A 17567-nucleotide genomic window follows, 5' to 3' on the forward strand; every position below is an offset into this window, starting at 1 on the left:
ACTAATTAATTGAAGCAAAAACTAAAAAACCATATTCTCCTTTCTCTCTCTCTCACACGCTCTCTACTTGTTTTGTTTTCTCTCTCTAACCCCAAACCTCAACCAGTTCACGATCTCTCCGATTTCATTTTCTGAGCGATCAATTACATAAGAAAGAAGAGAGAATCAGAGGCTTCGAGCACCATCTCAATGTCCGATTCCGATTCGACGTCGTCTTATGGCTCCGACTACAAGAATTTCAGACAATCCAGCCGCGAGCGTGAGTTCAATCTCTCTCTCTCTCTCTCTCTCTCTCTCTCTCACTTTGTTTCTTTCATTCTTGATTAATCAAATTTTGTTTTGTGTAATTTACGCGATTCGATAGTTAAATCATTTCTGTCAGTATGTTACTTTATCTAGTACTAGTTCATTTTATTATATTTTTTTCTTTCAAATTTGGTGGAATTAGTAAGAAATAGAACCAAATTAGTGAAGTTATTAGTTCATTTCTTACATTTTTTTGTTAAGATATAAGGCTTTGTGAATAATTTAATTTTAATCGGTCGTTTGTATTACTTGCAGTTGGGAATGCAATTGATCAAGTATTATAATAATGTATTTCAATGGTTAATGCATTTATCAACAAACTCATAGTGTCAAAATTTCCAGATTCTGTGCATAGCGTCGCCAGTCATAATATTTTTGAAGAACAATAATTGTTATTATTACTAGGATTTGAAAATAGTAAGGGTGGCTGTGAAGTTGAGTAAGCCGTTAAATTGAGGTTCAGGTGGCATACATTTTTAACCAAATGATTATGGCATTTGTGCGTGACTGCCTTGAATAGTTGCGTTGAGTAAAGGAAAAATGAGTATAGGTTAAGCTATTGGCGGTTTCATGATATTGGAATATTGAAGCGAATCTTGGGTGGTGAATAAGGACATGAAAAACAATAAATCCGCCTTAAAAATATTACGGTCTGGATCAATGGTCGTTCCTAGATCAATAAACCGCTTATATAGTTACGTTGTCCTTACATAACGATGCTGTAGGGTTCGGTGAATTTTAGATAGTTCTTTTCTTTAGTGGAAACTTATATATATATATATATATATTCTAGCAACTAAATGTTGATTAGCGTAAAAGATGTTTGTTCGAAGCTTGTGTGTATGTTGATTCGGTGATGAATGTCATAAGTTATTTGGTTATCATGAAGTGATATGTGTGCGTGGGCGTGCATTATTGTTTGATATGAAGAGAGAGATCAGGGAGAAAGGTTAGGCAGGGCCAAATTATTGACTGATAGCTTAGTAATTGACTTATTTTTTTTAATTTTTAATTTAAATCCTATGTATGCGCAGGATTATTGCATGAAATGCTTCGGTCATCCAAAACAGGGGATTCAAAATCAACTTGGAAGGTATATGCAGCTTGTAGTAGTTTTCTGTAATTCAAAATGTTTTTGGTGAGCTGTACTTTTGAGATCATTTGGTGTTTTTTCCTTCTAAGAGAAAAAAAATGCACATATACAAGGGTACTATGAACCTTCACTAACCATGCTTTTTTATTACCCATGCGCTAGTTATATAGTTTATGCATTTACTTCCTACACTGCTGAATATTTTTGTTTGTCATCTCTCTTGTAAGTGCTTGGTGCACTTCTATTCGCAGATCCTTAAATATATATATTTACTAGTAATTTATTTTTCAAATTTTCTGTCCTTAAACCTCTTTCCTGTAGGTACTTATCATGGACAAACTTACTGTTAAGGTAATGTCTTACTCGTGCAAGATGGCTGATATCACAGACGAAGGTGTTTCATGTAAGAATCGTAGGGGCATTTTCTAAAATGTTATTCTTTACCCCCCAATTACGTTCATTTTATTTTCTGCTTAGTCTATGCAATGTTACCATCTGCTATAAGGAAAAGTTTTATGCCTGTGATATTTAATACGTATTGTTTGTTTTATAAGTAATATTTAATACGTATTGTGCTCATAGTTATCCATCAACACACATTTAGCTGACTAGTTAATATGGTGTTGATGTATTGCATGGTACTTTGTATCAATAGGCAGTAGGCACCATGTCTTCAATTTCCTAGTGATGCTCTGTTGCCTCTGATGCAACAATGTTAATTCCTACTGGGGAGTTTCCCTTTAGATAAAAATGGTCCTTTAACTTTTGGTTGTCTCCCCAAGGCTGACGGTAATTAGTAGAGTTATATGGTCTATCTCATGGTCCTGGCACACCTTGCTTTTGTTGGTCATGCCCATCACGTTTGATTCTTGAATGTCACAGATTACTGACATGTACATGTATATTTTAGTCTATGAGGGGAGGAACTGAGGCAATTTGATTGCTGTATGTTCAGTGCGGCTGAGGTGTACATATTTTTTTAATTTTTAAATATATATATTTTTTAAAAATAAAATTCTGTATGTTTTTGAGATAGAGATTAATGCACCTTTATTGTTAGAATTTTAATTCTTGTTCCAATTAGTAGGGAAGGTTGAAATTTTTTTATATCTCAAAAGGTTACAATTTAGATTTGTAGAACTTATTTTAATAGTAATGTAGTTTAATTTATTTTAGATCATAAGCAAATGTAATAATTTGTGAACGGAAGTCTGAAATTAACTTCTTTTTTTTTTCTTTTATAAAAGTATACTTTATCAACCCCCCCAAAAAAGAAGAAGAAAGAAATGGTTGTCTCTTAGTCCTTGAAATCGAAAAATTGCTCATCATTAGTACTAGGAGTTATTTTTCTGCTGCCTAGTGTTTATTCAACCACCCTTGCAATCCTATGGCCTGATCTGGCTATTATTGATCAATCAGACAAGCCGATAAACTAGGTAGCTCCATGGACTATTATAATGTTTGTACCCATTTTTCCTTAGAGGGTCTTAGTTTTTGAAGAGTTTGTTATGTTATTAAGCTGGAAGGCTGTTACACTGCATTTTTATTTTTGATTTATACCAATTGGGATAATGGTTTAGGTGATGAGACAAGTGAAAAGTTATATTGGATCGCATTTTCATTTTACTCTAATTAGTTGGTTTGTTCCCCTTTCCCCTCCCTCAAAAAATTAGTTGGTTTCGTTGCTCTGAAGTCCTCAGATTTTCAATTTTTCCTGCAGTGGTAGAAGACATATACAGGAGAAGGCAGCCATTACCATCCATGGATGCTATATACTTCATCCAGCCATCCAGAGAGAAGTAATTTTTCTCCTTTTATTACTGTTAGTATATAATCTTATTGCTCATTAAGGTTAGTTGCATATATTCTGTTTTCCAGTTGGTTGAGGAACTGTAGCTGTCTTAATATCCATTTTTATTTTGCAATATTTCGGTCAGTTCTGTTATGGAAATGGAATAATGAATTTGGAGACTTTGTCTTCCCCTCCTCGTAGTTTTGGTTGCAAGGTTTTGTCCTTTTAATCTCATATGGATGACTGCAGTGCCTTATGGTTATGTTTTTCGGTTGATTTAGTTTTCAGAGTGGTGAAAGCCTGAATACACTAGCTTATGTTTTGCTACTGCTATATTCAGTAGTTGCTGTATAGAGATCAGTTGTCTTACAATAAATGGAGTCCTGAAGTTTCCATTCTATGGCACAGGAATCAAAACTTCTGCTGCAGTTGACACTAGTAATGCTGAAACTTTTTGAACATCTGCCTCATTATGCCTACATCATCAATAATTTCTGTGTGTGTGTGTGTGTGATATTTCATTGTTAAGTAGCACATTTTGATTTTAAGTTTTTCTGTTACTCTCTGTGAAGTGAACAAACATATGCTTTCCTATTTTTATAGCACAGATGCATGGGTGGGACCTTTTTAACTCTCTTTCTCTCACACACATTTATTTTGCAGTGTTATAATGCTCTTGTCAGACATGGCGGGGAAAGCACCATTATACAGGAAGTATGTGAAGGATCTTTATTTCCTTATTTTTGCCTTGCAGTTCCCCAAAGCTGTTTTGGTTTTCTTGTGGTTTTTTTAATCAATGTCCTTTGTATTTGTGAAGGGCATTTATTTTCTTCAGTTCACCTATTTCAAGAGAACTGGTTAATCACATCAAGAAGGATGCAACTATTTTACCTCGAATTGTTGCACTGAAAGAGGTATGGTTCTCTTGTTTTGGAAAATACTTTTTGGATTGGTATTGGTGCTGAAACACTTCATATTTCAGCTAGTTGTATTGTTTTCTTGTTTTCCATTTTTGGTTGTAAACTTATTAGTGGACATTGATATATTTCCATTTGGGTTTGAAATGCAGATGAATTTGGAGTACTTTGCTATAGACAGCCAGGTATCTGATTCTACTTCAGTCAACTTTTTAATACCATTTGCATGATATAGATAATTGTGCATTTAACATAGATGATGGACTTATCTTCTTAAAAATTATCATGAAATTTGTATAGAAAACTCTTTTTTTTTCTTTGTATCTTTAGTGAATTTAACAAACCATTGTTGCTGATGACGTGTGTTTCATGAATGTACCTGTGGAACTTAGACTGCATATTTTAAAATGCTTAATATAATAAATAGTATTTGTTACCTGCCCAAAAAAAAGAAAAAATTATTTGTTGGCTGCTGCACTCAAATTTTAAACCTTTTGAGGTACCAATCATGCAGATGTTTTTGGCAATTGTCACATTTTTTTTAGAGATTCTAAATACTTATATCATTTTTGTTTAACATGGTTCAGTTGTTTGTACTCTAAAATGTAAAATATTGGGTGTTACTTTTGAAAAAATATCCTAGCTCTAGCCTTCTCCCCACCATTTTGCTAAATTTGATATAAAGCCAATAACATGGAATTGTGGGGTAAAAAGTTCATTTATTCCCCTTCAGAAGGAATTTTCAACATAGACACATTTGAATGTGCACCCTAATAACACTTAAACCATGGGCAAGGCAGTACTGATATTTTATATCATAGTGATTAGTGACTTATACTTATCAACAAAAAAAATAGTGATTAGTGACTTATAGGGTGACTATAGTGAGGAAACTTTGATGTTTGAAGATCTCTTCTTTTTCTGGATGATGTGGAACCTCACCAAGGCAAGGCCCTTTGGACCCACCCCTAGGGAGTAAACCAGGGATATACAACCTCACCCGCCAAAACCGTGTATTAGGTAATCCAAGAGTACTCTTACTGGGGAATGAACCTAGGATGTCTAGGTTTACAGTTCATCCCAAGACTCTAACCACTTGGCTGCACCCTAATGGGTTTTGAAGATTGCTATATGATTTCAAATAAAGCCCTTGTTTAGTTCTTAGAGTTCTATGCTAGTTCCCGAGCAGTTGGAAAAATATACTTTTACCAATAGCCCAACCTTATAATCATTTAAGTTCAAGCTGGAATAAGAGTAGTTTGCTGTGGTTTAATTATATAATGGTCAAAGCTTACAGTTTGTACCCATTGATGGTACTATGTTATTAATGTCATGGTCTTTCTTGTCTTTGATTTTTTTCAAACAGGGTTTTATCACCAATAATGAGAGGGCTTTAGAGGATCTTTTGGGGGATGAGGAGAATACACGCAAAGGTGTTATGTGTTTGAATGTGATGGCTACCCGAATTGCTACAGTATTTGCTTCACTAAGGGTATATAGATTTAGTTATTTCTAAATTTGATTTATTATGTATTAAAAATTTTCTGAAGCATATTTATGTTTAAATTTGATCAGGAATTTCCTATGGTACGCTACCGTGCTGCTAAGTCCTTAGATGCAACTACAATGACAACTTTCCGTGATCTAATTCCTACAAAGCTCGCTGCTGGAGTCTGGGACTGTATTATGAAATATAAATCACTTCCTGGCTTTCCTAAGACAGAAACATGCGAGTTGCTAATACTTGACAGATCTGTAGATCAGGTTTTTAGGTGCATGTGTTTGTTATGAATTTATAATTTGGTTACTGGTATATTGTCTATGTTGATTATGATGAATATACTTGTTTTAAAATTTTAGATTGCTCCTATCATACATGAATGGACATATGACGCCATTTGCCATGATTTACTGAATTTGGAGGGAAATAAATATGTGCAAGAGGTAAGTTCTGCCATTTCAAAATTTTATAAATGCTTTGGATTCATTTGCAGTCTCTTTGGGATACTGTACATTAATGGACTGTACTGTTCAGGTTCCTGGCAAAACTGGTGGTCCACCTGAGAAGAAAGAGGTTCTTTTGGAGGATCATGATCCTGTCTGGCTTGAGCTTCGACATGCACATATAGCTGATGTATTTCTCATGTTTATACTATATATGTGTGTGTGTGTGTGTGTGTGTGCATGCGCACTCACAATACTTATGCATTTTGAATGAATGATCTTCTCAGGCTAGTGAGCGGTTGCATGAGAAGATGACCAACTTCATTTCAAAGAATAAAGCTGCACAAATTCAACATGGTTCAAGGTTGATGTGAACTCATTAATTTTGTTCATCAGTGAATGATAGTGCATTTTGTATCTGATTACAAGACTATCATAGCAAATCAATTGTAGCACCAAAAAAAAAAAAATACTATTATAGCAAAACAATGTTTCCAAGTTCATGTAGTTACCTTATTTAAGTAGAGCATTTAACATGAGAAGGTTGATTTTGATTGCCTAACATCTCATTGAAGTACTAAATAAGCATTGTTCTTCATATTTACTATGTAAGGTGGACCTGTGTGCTCAAATATGGTTAACTTTTTGGAAGTACTCCCTCCATCTCATATCAAGTGTCTCTTTTTCTTTTATGAGATGTACCCAAAAGAGTTCTTCACTTTCAAAAAGTGAAGGAGTTCTTCCCCCAAAAATTTCTTTCTTTTCCTTATCTATTAAAATAGTGAAAGTCATGCCCACGTTTATAACCAAGAAGGTATTTTGGGAAGATTATTGTACTTATTTGTTCTTAATTACAAGTCATGTCAAAACTAGAGTACTCGTTTTGGGATAGAGGGAGTAGCTTTTACTAGTCCTCTGTGTATTCTCCCTGTACCTGAGTTTTTCCTCTCTAATTTTAAAAATTTGTTACCCATAGAAAACAAACAAATTGAAGAATGGGAACCATTGCGGTCCTTGTATTTATCCTTGATAGAGACCATAACAAGATTAGGTAAAGATTGATGATTTATTATGGGTCAGAAGGAGGGAAAAACCCTTATTATGACTCAGCATTTATTTATATTAAAGTTCCTGCAATATTCCTAAATTTGTTAACAGTTTAGAGGAACGATGTCTAAATTAATCATTTTTAGTGCTCTGTATCCCCTCCCCCCCCCCCCCCTCCTTTTTTAATTCAGTTCTAGTATAAGCAGTACTTTGCATCTAGATGTTAATCAAAATTTCTGATTTCTGGTTTCTGACCCTTTGTGCTATTATAAGCTATGCATTTTATAATTTCCATGAACCTTTGAGCCAATTGCAGTCTGTTACAATGACTGTTATGATCTGCTTTTGACCTTTAGTCACCTTTTATATAGGGATGGAGGTGAACTATCTACACGGGATTTGCAAAAGATGGTTCAAGCATTACCACAGTATAGTGAACAAATTGACAAGCTCTCCCTCCATGTAGAGGTTAGTATCCTTGTTTATGTGAAATTTTTTTTTGGGTGTTGGGGGAAAGGGCTCTTTGAAGTTAACATCTAGATAATTTAAAGTTTCTTTGAAGTTTCCACAATAATTTAACAAATAATTTTTGGGTCTTCTGCACAAGTTTTATGCCTCTGTGTACTCTTTCCAAGTTATGATGCACTTGGATAACTCAACAAATTTTATGTTCCAACTACTTATGGGTTGACTACAAATCCTTTGTTTTTAAATTGGTTTATTAGTGTTTTTATAAGTTAGCTTGATGCAGGGCCATTATCTTCTGTAATATAATTTGCGAGCATGTATTATCTACCTTAACCCTGTTTATTTTTTGGCCTTCCGGAATAGTGATTGGGCTTGAGTTAACCTACTCCTTTGAGTGGTACTAGTACACCAGCCATTGCACAGAATCTTTTGTCATCTTTCTGTTGATCATATCACCTTTTTAACTTTCTAAGGTTGCTTTCCTGTGCTCAACATTCATTTATCATGAAATTTTCTAATGATTTGCAATCTTTTCTTTGTGTAATTTCTTCTATTGCTGCAGTAGAATGTATGGTTGTATATTTTATATAAGAGGTTATTTATCACCTGCTATATTCATGAGGCAATTTATAAATTGTTCATGCTTCTCTATCTACATGAAATCTATCTTCTTGATTGGCAACAGACAGATGCAAATTAATGGAAATGATCATTCATTAAGATTTGTTGATTGATTTCTCCCTCCCCACCCCCTCCTCCCCCCCCCCCCCCCCACAAAAAAAAAAAAAAAAAAACTCTTGAATGGTACCAAGTATGTATTTTGCGGCAGGCTTGCTTGTTTGTTAAAGGTATATCTGCAGGTGATAATGTACATTGTGGAAACTTCTTTTCTGGATGTTGGTTAGCCAGCTTGTCCATTTCCAATATATAAGGGCTTTGTGCTAATCTCTGAGCTGTGCTTCTTGTGTCTAGAAATTAATATTTTATTTGATATCATTGTTCTCACACTTTTTTTAACCTACCTAGATGTCCTTAATCCCATCAATATGTGATTAAATACTTGGTGCCTTCTATTTAGGATTTCATCATGCACTTTTTCAATGTTGATATTTACTTGGTGCCCTTCTAGTGTTCAACAGTTTCCCCATTGGCCTTAGAACATTGTTTTTATGTTTAATGTCCCTATTATCAAATTGATTTTTAGATACCCTTTTTTTTTTGTCTTGGGACTTTGCTTGGTCATTCTCATATATCATAGGGTTGTTAATGTTAACTGTAGTTCTAGATCCTCAGACTCCATTAGGGAAGTATAGCGACAATATTTTTTAAGGACAACGTTTGGCTACAAACTATTTTGTAGCCAATTGCTACAATTCCCTCTAAAAAATAAAATTAACATGACTACATATTTTGAAAATTTAACCATTGGATTGCATATCTTTATGTTGACATGCATGTCAAATTTCGTGCCAATCGGATGTTATTTATTATTCAATCCATAGACTTTTTTTATGCATAATTTTAGATTATAAAAATTTGAAATTTAAATATTTGATTAATGACATAACTATTGATCTTTGATTTTCTAAAAATTTTGCAGGCATGGATATAAGAAAAAAATGTAATTTAATGGTTGATTTGTCAAAATTCACATCCAGTGAAAATATATTGAGTGGGGTTGTAGCTAAACTTTGTCATTTTTAAATGAATAAGCCAGCTAGCAATGACCTCCCCAAAAAAAAAAAAAAAAAATTTTGCATAAGGCTACCTACTATGACCTCTTCTAGACTTCGCAAATTGAGAGTTTTGTGCACTGGATACAAGTATTTTTAAGCTAGTTAGCCAATCTAAGAAAAAACAAATGTTAGTCTTGGTGCTCCTGTGTTTGTTTAGCTATTTCAAAAAGGAAAAATACGGTTTGACCAATGAAAGAGCAGCGCAATGGAAGCTGTGATCAGTTACACATACGTTCAGAAGTATCCCCTTTTATGATGATGAAAAAGGTGTACGGTATGGCTAGAACTGGGATGTGACTAGAACAGCTAAAAATGGGCAGACCTTGGAACTATTAGAAAGTCAATTTTGAATTTGTAAAATTCCCATTAGTTGATTCAACGAAAGCATTTTTTCCCCTGTAAGTAAAAGCATTCTAAACTGTTCTTTTATAGTAAGATTGGTCCTAAGAGGAGGGGGAAAAGTGGAGATTCAAACTGGTGACCTTCACTTCATGAGGTGTGGTTCTCAGCCGATTGTACTACCCCATAGGACTGTAAAAGCATTCTAAGCTGCAATAAATACAGAATATATGTGAAGACATGGAGCTTTAATTCTGCCTTACTAGGAAAATGGTTGTGGAGGTATGGCATGGAGGCCGATGCTTTATGGAGGAGGGTTGTAGAGGCAAAATATGGGAATATTTGGAGTGGTTGGTGTACGAAATAGGAGACAAGTCCTTATGGGTTCAGCCTGTGGAGATTCATTAGAAGTGGTTGGTTGAACTTTTCTAAACCCCTTGTGTATGATGTGGGGGATGGTACTAGAGTGAAGTTTTGGAAGCATGTATGGTGTGGGGATTGTACTTTCCAAGAGGCTTTTCCGGAGTTTTATTGTCTTAGTAGGTTAAAGGATTCCTCGGTGGCTAAAGTTATGGGTTGGTCTGCTGGGAGGATTCACTGGAATTTGCAATTTCGTCGTCCACCACAAGATTGGGAACAAGAAGCTTTTGATCGGTTTGTGGGGTTAGTCTATTTATCGACTATGTGGGGGTTTTGTACTGATAAGGTTTGTTGGAAGCCAGCAAGGAGCAGGGGTTTTGAGGTTAGAGGATTTTATTGTTCCTTCTACCCTCTTACTCTTGTATCCTTCCCTTGGAGATTGATATGGCAATTGAAGGTTCCTCCAGGGGTAGCTTTCTTTGCTTGGTTTGCTTCCTTAGGTAAGATCTTAACAACAGACAACTTTCGTAAAAGATGTGTGCTTGTGCTTGATTGGTGCTATGTGTAAGAGATGTGGGGAGTTTGTGGATTACCTTGTGCTTCATTGCCCCATAGCTTGGGAGTTTTGGGGGCTGTTTGGTTTTTAAAAAACCATCACTCATCACTCTTCATTCAAATTTCATCACTCATCACTTAAAATACCTCAATTTCCTAAATCCCACCCGTTTGGCACACTATTTTCAGCTTCTCATCACTCAGATATTTTCTACTTTTTGTGGGACCCATACCTAAGCACTTGCTCAGATCCTTTTTTTAGCCTACCCATGGAACCCTCATTCCCCATCATTTTCTTCACTCTCATTTCCCCTTCACCCCTGTTACTCTCCCAAAACACAAACCTGAACCCATAAAAATGTAAAATAAAGAATCACTCAACTCACCTAATGCTTCTTCTCTTTCCCCCGAAACCTCTGTTCTTCAAATTTTTGGATTTCATGAAATTATTTTCTTCTTTCCTTTCCTTCCTCTGCTACCATGTAAACCCATCCATGAAAGAAAGTTGTGTTGATTTCATGATAAATTTTCCAAACCCTGCCACCAAAGTTTCAAAAATCCCAAACAAGAAAAAAAAAGAACACCTAACACACAACACCACGGTGTTCTAAATACAAAAGCAGGACAACTAAAGAAAAATATAAATAAAATCTAAACAAGTAATGGGTATTTTGAAACCCATTCATGTTTGTTCAAGGAATGGGTATTTTGAAACCCCAAATCCAAATCCAAATTCCATTTGTCAAACCCTCAAACCTAAATCAACCAAATCCCCAAATCCACAAACAATTACAAAGGAAGGAACTTTCAGCTCAAAGAAAAAAGAGAAAATTGAGCAAATAAATAGAAAGAAAATAAAAAAGAAAGAGGGTTTCAAAAAGAGGGTGGAGCTTGAAGCTTGAAAAGTTTGTTTCTTGATTTTTTTTTTAATGGGTTTGAGACATCCTTACCCGGTCATGGAGTGCAGCGAAGACCAAAAATATTCTGTGATGAAGAACCAAAAAAAAAAAAAAAAAAAAAGGAAAAAAGAAAAAAAGAGGAGAGTGACTGGTGGGAGAGAGAAGGAAAGTGGCTTGACAAGATAGTGAGTCTCATGCATGTGTGTTTAATTATGAAAATACCATGAAAACTGAGTTTTGATAACTTGAAAACACCTAAAATGTGTTTTCAGTCTCCATAACTCATCACTCAAAAATTAGAAAATTGAGTGATGGAAACAAAAGCTGGAAACACATCCAAACACACTACTTAGCCATGGGACCCACCAATTTTGAGTTATGGGTGATGGAAACTGAAAATCCAAACAACCCCTTGGTCTTTGGTTTTCTATTTGTTTGGTATTCATTGGGTTATGCCTCATACAGTTATTGAGTTGTTTGAGTCTTGGCAAAGAAAGTTTGGGTGACATCGTAACATAGATGTTTGGAGAATAGTGCCTCATTGTTTGATATGGTGCATTTGGCGTGAAAGGAATGCTAGAAGCTTTGAGGATTGTGAATGTTCTTTGCTAGAGATTAATTCTTTTTTCTTGCACACTCTATGATTGGAGTGTGGTCTGTTCTCATTTTTCTTGTTCTTTCCTTCCTGTTTTTCTTGATCATTGTAATTTTGGTTCCTGTTTTGTGCCCCCATAGTACATCCCCAATGTACTCAGTTTGACATTTTTTTTAATGATTAATAATATTTTTATGTTACCTATCAAAAAAAAAGAAAAGAAAAGAAGCTGTATGATGTAACAAAACATATCATAATATTCATTTCTGGATTTAAGCTTTCCAGAGTGTGTTGTTGATTGGCTACTTGATCTGATAATAATATAGATCTACGTTAGTCACTAACTCTCTATATCTAAAAGCAGTCAGTTTTAAATTTGTTTTGAAGCTGTATCTATTCTAAAGATCAATTTAGGCAAGTCTGAGATGATTCCTATCGGAAAGGTTCCAGAGGTGAAAGTTTTGATTGGCATCTTGGTTGCAAGATATCTACTCTGCCTATGAAAACTTGGGCTTACCACTGGGGTCTAAATATAAGTGCAAAGCAATATGAGATATGATTTTGGAAAAGATGGAAAATGAAATTAGTAGTTTGGAAGAAGCTTTATTTATCAAAAGGATGATGAATCACCATAATAGCACTCTTTCCAGTTTACCAACGTGCTTTCTCTTGTTATTTCCCCACCCTGTTAGTGTTGCCAATCGCTTTGAGAAATTACAGAAGGATTTTCCTTGGGGTAGCTTGGGGGAGGATTTTTAATTTCATGTAGTTAATTGGAAGACAGTTTGTTAACTGATCCAATATGAAGGCTTGGGGCATTAGAAGCTCTGTACATTTTTAATCATGCCTTATTGGGGAAATGGCTTTGGCAATGTGCCATGAAAAAAGACATTACGACGAACAATAGTAGACAAAAAATATGGGAGTGCACGGGGGTGGTTGGGCTCTGGGGGTAACATATGAACCCTATGGTGTGAGCCTTTGGAAGCATGTTCATAATGGGTGGGAAAGCTTGGTCAGGGAGTGGTTTTTGCATTTTGAATTGGCAATGATCTTTGCATTCATTTTGGGTTTGGAGTTTTACACACTGTACTTCCATTTTTGATTTCCAGCATTCAATTAGTTCCTCTCTAGATTTGATTGTAATTGTTTTAGATACTTTGTATTCACCATCATGAACGTAGAATTCCTGTTTCTTTATCAATAAATTCCTTATCACAATGGATAATCTTTGGTAGAGAAATTTCTTCACTGTATAGTGGTGTGGCATGTGCAAGAGAAGTGGGAAGTCCATAGATCAGTTGCTCTTTAATTGTTCCTTTGCTTAAAATATATGGTCTTTGGCATTTTGCTTGTGGAGACTTCAATTGGTAATGCTTAATAGGTCTATCGATTTACTAGCTTGTTTGAAAGGGGTTTTGGTAGACATTGTAGTTCTGACTTGTGGGGGGTGATCCGTTATGCATCATGTGGACTTCTGGAGAGAACTCAACTAGTTCAATGGGATTGAGCTCTTGTCCTTGGGGATAAAACTGCTGATATTACATTCTTTCTATGATTCGATGGTTGCTTTGAATGGTCACTCTTTCTCTAGTTTGAAGGAATTTCTAGATATATGTAACCCTAGACAATGTTTGTAGCTTCCCCAGTACACTTTTTTTTTCATAATTTTAAAAGATTAAAAAAAAAAAATCATTTTTCCTTAAAGAAATTTGTTTATGCTTCAAGCTTCAATTGTTTCCGTGACCATAGAGGCAGAAACAGTACTAGCTTAAATTACTTTAGATAGTGAAGCTTATATAAAAAAAAAAAAAAATGGAGATTTCATTGACAATTATTAAATATTCAGTGATTGGAATATTTTTCTTTGACTTATGAGTACAGGAGCCATAGCTTCATCTAAATTTGGTTTTATTCACCAGATTGCCGGAAAAATTAACGGAACTATTAGGGAACTGGGGCTTCGAGAACTTGGGCAGCTGGAACAGGATTTAGTTTTCGGAGATGCTGGAATGAAAGATGTAATCAAATTCTTGACCACAAAAGAGGTGCGAATTGTAGTGGGCCATATCTTATTCCTTGTCAATATGTATTTAACAACAGAACTACAATTTTTTATTTGGCAGGATACAACACGTGAAAATAAGTTGCGCTTGCTGATGGTCCTTGCAGCCATTTATCCTGACAAATTTGAGGGTGAGAAGGGTCTCAACATAATGAAGGTTGGTGTACATGTTACAGTTTACCAATTGAACTGCATTTTTCTTCCATTTTAAAGTCAAGTCATTTTATTGTTGGTTTTGATGGTGTTTTTTTTGCTACCTGTTTTAATGGTATATTTGTAATTTGGTTCAGTTAGCAAAATTGCCACCTGAGGATATGAATGCTGTTCATAATTTGAGGTTGCTTGGGGGATCCTCCGATACCAAAAAAAGCTCAACTGGAACTTTCTCTTTGAAGTTTGATATGCATAAGGTAATTGCTTTATGTTAGTTTTGAATGCATCTTGGTTGGTGATTTATGCCTAACTGAAAACTTTTTAAATGTCAGAAAAAGCGTGCTGCTAGAAAAGACCGTACTGGTGAACAAGAAACATGGCAGCTATCACGTTTTTACCCCATGATTGAGGTAAAATAAACACTAATTTCCTCTCAGATGGTTCTATGTATATAGGACATGCCTGTCATCATTAGATATCCTGTATTTGGGAGTACCTTTGTGGTCTTGTTTTGGCTAATGGTGATGTTTACAATTTGCTCCCACTATTTTATCTGCTGAAGGTTGTCTGTTTTCGTTAGTGATTTAAGACCTGAGAGAAAAACCATATTAGTTGACGTTCGTGTGTCTTAAATATATCTTGCTACTTTGAGAGTATTGTGGCAATGGAGGACTTATGTGTGACCGATATCTTTTCTACATTGTCATATTGTGATCAATTCAGTTATCCTGTAACTTTGAATTAAAGCTATATGGAACCAATGGCTTACTAGGCCCAAATTCTTGACATCTTTCAGGAACTTATTGAAAAACTTCACAATGGTGAACTGTCAAAAGATGATTATCCATGTCTGAATGACCCAAGTCAAACTTTTCATGGGACGTCTCAGACTGCTGCAGTAAATCATGCTCCAGTTGCTAATCCAGCTCAATCAAAGCGGACACATAAATGGGCTCGGCCTCGGAACTCTGATGATGGGTATTCAAGGTGCTATTTTCATGCTTCCCTCACATGGGTCTGAGTAGTCCAATAAACTCGATAATAGCCTGCACTATACAAGCCCCCCACCCCCACCTTTCTTTCTCTTTCCCCAATATGTCGATGGTTATCTTCTACATGTTGTTTGTCTTAACAAAGTGATGCCTTATATTTTTATGTTATCTTGATCTATTTAGATACTTGCTTAGAGGACTGGTAGGCATTGGTGGAACTGACATAGACTGATAGTAGCCTTTTCTAATATCTTTCTGTAGATTCTCATTATCATAATGTTTTTTTTTCCCTGGTCTATAGTGATTCAATTCTAAGACATGCATCTAGTGATTTTAAGAAGATGGGCCAACGGATTTTTGTATTCATCATTGGTGGAGCTACTAGATCTGAGGTATGATATTTTTTATGCATTTTATACAGTTTTGACAATTGCCTTTTCTGGATTATTTGTATTCATAAAATTTATTGATCCTCAGCTTAGAGTTTGTCACAAGCTTACAACTAAATTGAAGAGGGAAGTTGTTCTGGGCTCATCTAGTATTGATGATCCTCCACAATTTATTACGGTGATTAATTTCAGTTCCAACTTTGATTTAGCAGCTCCACCTCTTACTTTCCTGACCAACTAAACCTTAAAAATTCATTTTTGATTACAGAAATTGAAGATGCTGACAGCACATGAGCTTTCAATAGATGATCTCCAGATCTAAACATGGGGGTGGCTTTAGGAGGCCCAGTGTTTTCTATGCTCCGGTCCCCAATCCAATTTGTAACCATAGATAACATCATTTCATTGTATCCATTTTTTAACATTCAATATATAACATTTTCATTTGGCAATGGCAGAGGTTCTGTATCTTTGCATATTTCAGATGAGCATCTCCCTGGCCTAGCTTCTTGCTTTTTGGCTTTGTAGTGTAATTGACATGGTGTTGCCATTACAGGTGTGTATAATATACTAAATCATAGAAAGTAACCAATTGAATTTTGTAACAGATAAAGCCTGCATCCTCTCTATCTCATACTATTCTTGTACAAGTCCGCCACAGTTCTTTTAGGCTTTGTTTGGTTTATAATTTCACTGCATGCTGAAGAAAATATTTTCAAAGAAAGTGAAGTGAAAAGGGAATCAACATTTACTATATTATTATTATTATTATTTAAATGATGCTTACTCCTTAGAAGGTGGGTTTTGAAGTAAGTTTTTTTTTTTGGCAAAAATACACTATTGGTCTCTAAAATTTTGCTTCTTGGTGTTTTTAATCCATGAGATTTAAAAAAATGAGTGCAATTGGTCATTCCGATAATTTTATTGCCTATGTGTCTAATAGAACATTGACATGACATTTTTTTTAAAGTTGTGACAACTTTTTTATTGTTAAAAAATTACACATCACATTGTACACATCTGAAACGGGTTAGTCCAAATAGTTTGGGTCTTTTAACGTATCAAACCAGGTTGGGAAAAAAAAAAAAGAGAGCCTTTCCCCAAATTTTCTGCTAGAAAACAGTTGGTGGAGGGATTGTGACATTTTTCTTTCGTTTCCCTAACATCAAATGATTAACTTCAAAACCACCCGCCCTTGAGACATTGTGATACTATTCGCCAAGCCCTCCCTTTCTTTAATCTTACATTGCCAACAACATAACAAAATATGTGGGAGTACAAATATATCTCCAGATATTTTTTTGAGTGGGTCTATGGTTGAAAATTGTTGCATTCAGTCCTTCAGAAAAAAAAAAAAAAAAAAAAAAAAAAAAAAAAAAAAAAAAAAAATTTTAAGGCCTTTTGAGTAACTGGAAGATTTGAGTAAGAAGAATATATGAGCTTCAAAATCCCCTATAATATTCTTCATATTTAATTTTCATAGATAACCCCTTAATTATCATAAACAAATTAGTTAAAGGCCTTTTCTCAACCCAAAAAGAAAAAAAGAAAAAAGGAAGAAGAAGTTAGGCCCATGCATTAATTGAATCAAATTGAAAGTGACAGAGAAAATAACTTGACCAATTAGATGCTTTTGGCGAAGAATCAGAGACTTTGATTATGGATTTGATGTGATTAAGATTTTTCCATTTCGTAAGTTTCTTTTATAAAATATTATTTCATTTTTTAAAGTTCTGCATAAAGTTCATTTTTTCTAAATTTAAAAAAATTTGTTTTTCATCTTTAAACAAGAAAAATGATCAAATGAACTCTGCTTACAAGAAATACAAAGCAAGACAAATGGATTTGGGTCAAAGATTCAAATTGCTTGTTTTCCGTAAAGTTTGCACATGGCCAAAGTCAGTGGTATAGATGTAA

The 17567-nt window shown here is 34.8% G+C and overlaps 1 protein-coding gene across 1 annotated transcript; it reads left to right on the forward strand.

The window, feature by feature from the left end:
- The first annotated feature begins 10 nt into the window (after positions 1-10).
- Positions 11-16300, forward strand: LOC111999455 (SNARE-interacting protein KEULE). Its single transcript, XM_024031582.2, has 21 exons — positions 11-259; positions 1341-1399; positions 1721-1802; positions 3120-3198; positions 3855-3905; positions 4009-4105; positions 4261-4293; positions 5475-5600; positions 5684-5872; positions 5969-6052; positions 6144-6242; positions 6340-6416; positions 7471-7567; positions 13974-14099; positions 14178-14273; positions 14407-14526; positions 14602-14679; positions 15066-15256; positions 15563-15653; positions 15739-15828; positions 15919-16300. The coding sequence occupies exons 1-21, from the start codon at positions 190-192 to the stop codon at positions 15970-15972; spliced, it is 1989 nt and encodes a 662-aa protein (XP_023887350.1). The 5' UTR covers positions 11-189; the 3' UTR covers positions 15973-16300.
- The last annotated feature ends 1267 nt before the right edge of the window (positions 16301-17567 follow it).

The sequence above is a fragment of the Quercus suber genome, unplaced genomic scaffold, assembly GCF_002906115.3.
Source record: "Quercus suber isolate HL8 unplaced genomic scaffold, Cork oak 2.0 scaffold_29, whole genome shotgun sequence".
Taxonomy (NCBI): Eukaryota; Viridiplantae; Streptophyta; class Magnoliopsida; order Fagales; family Fagaceae; genus Quercus; species Quercus suber.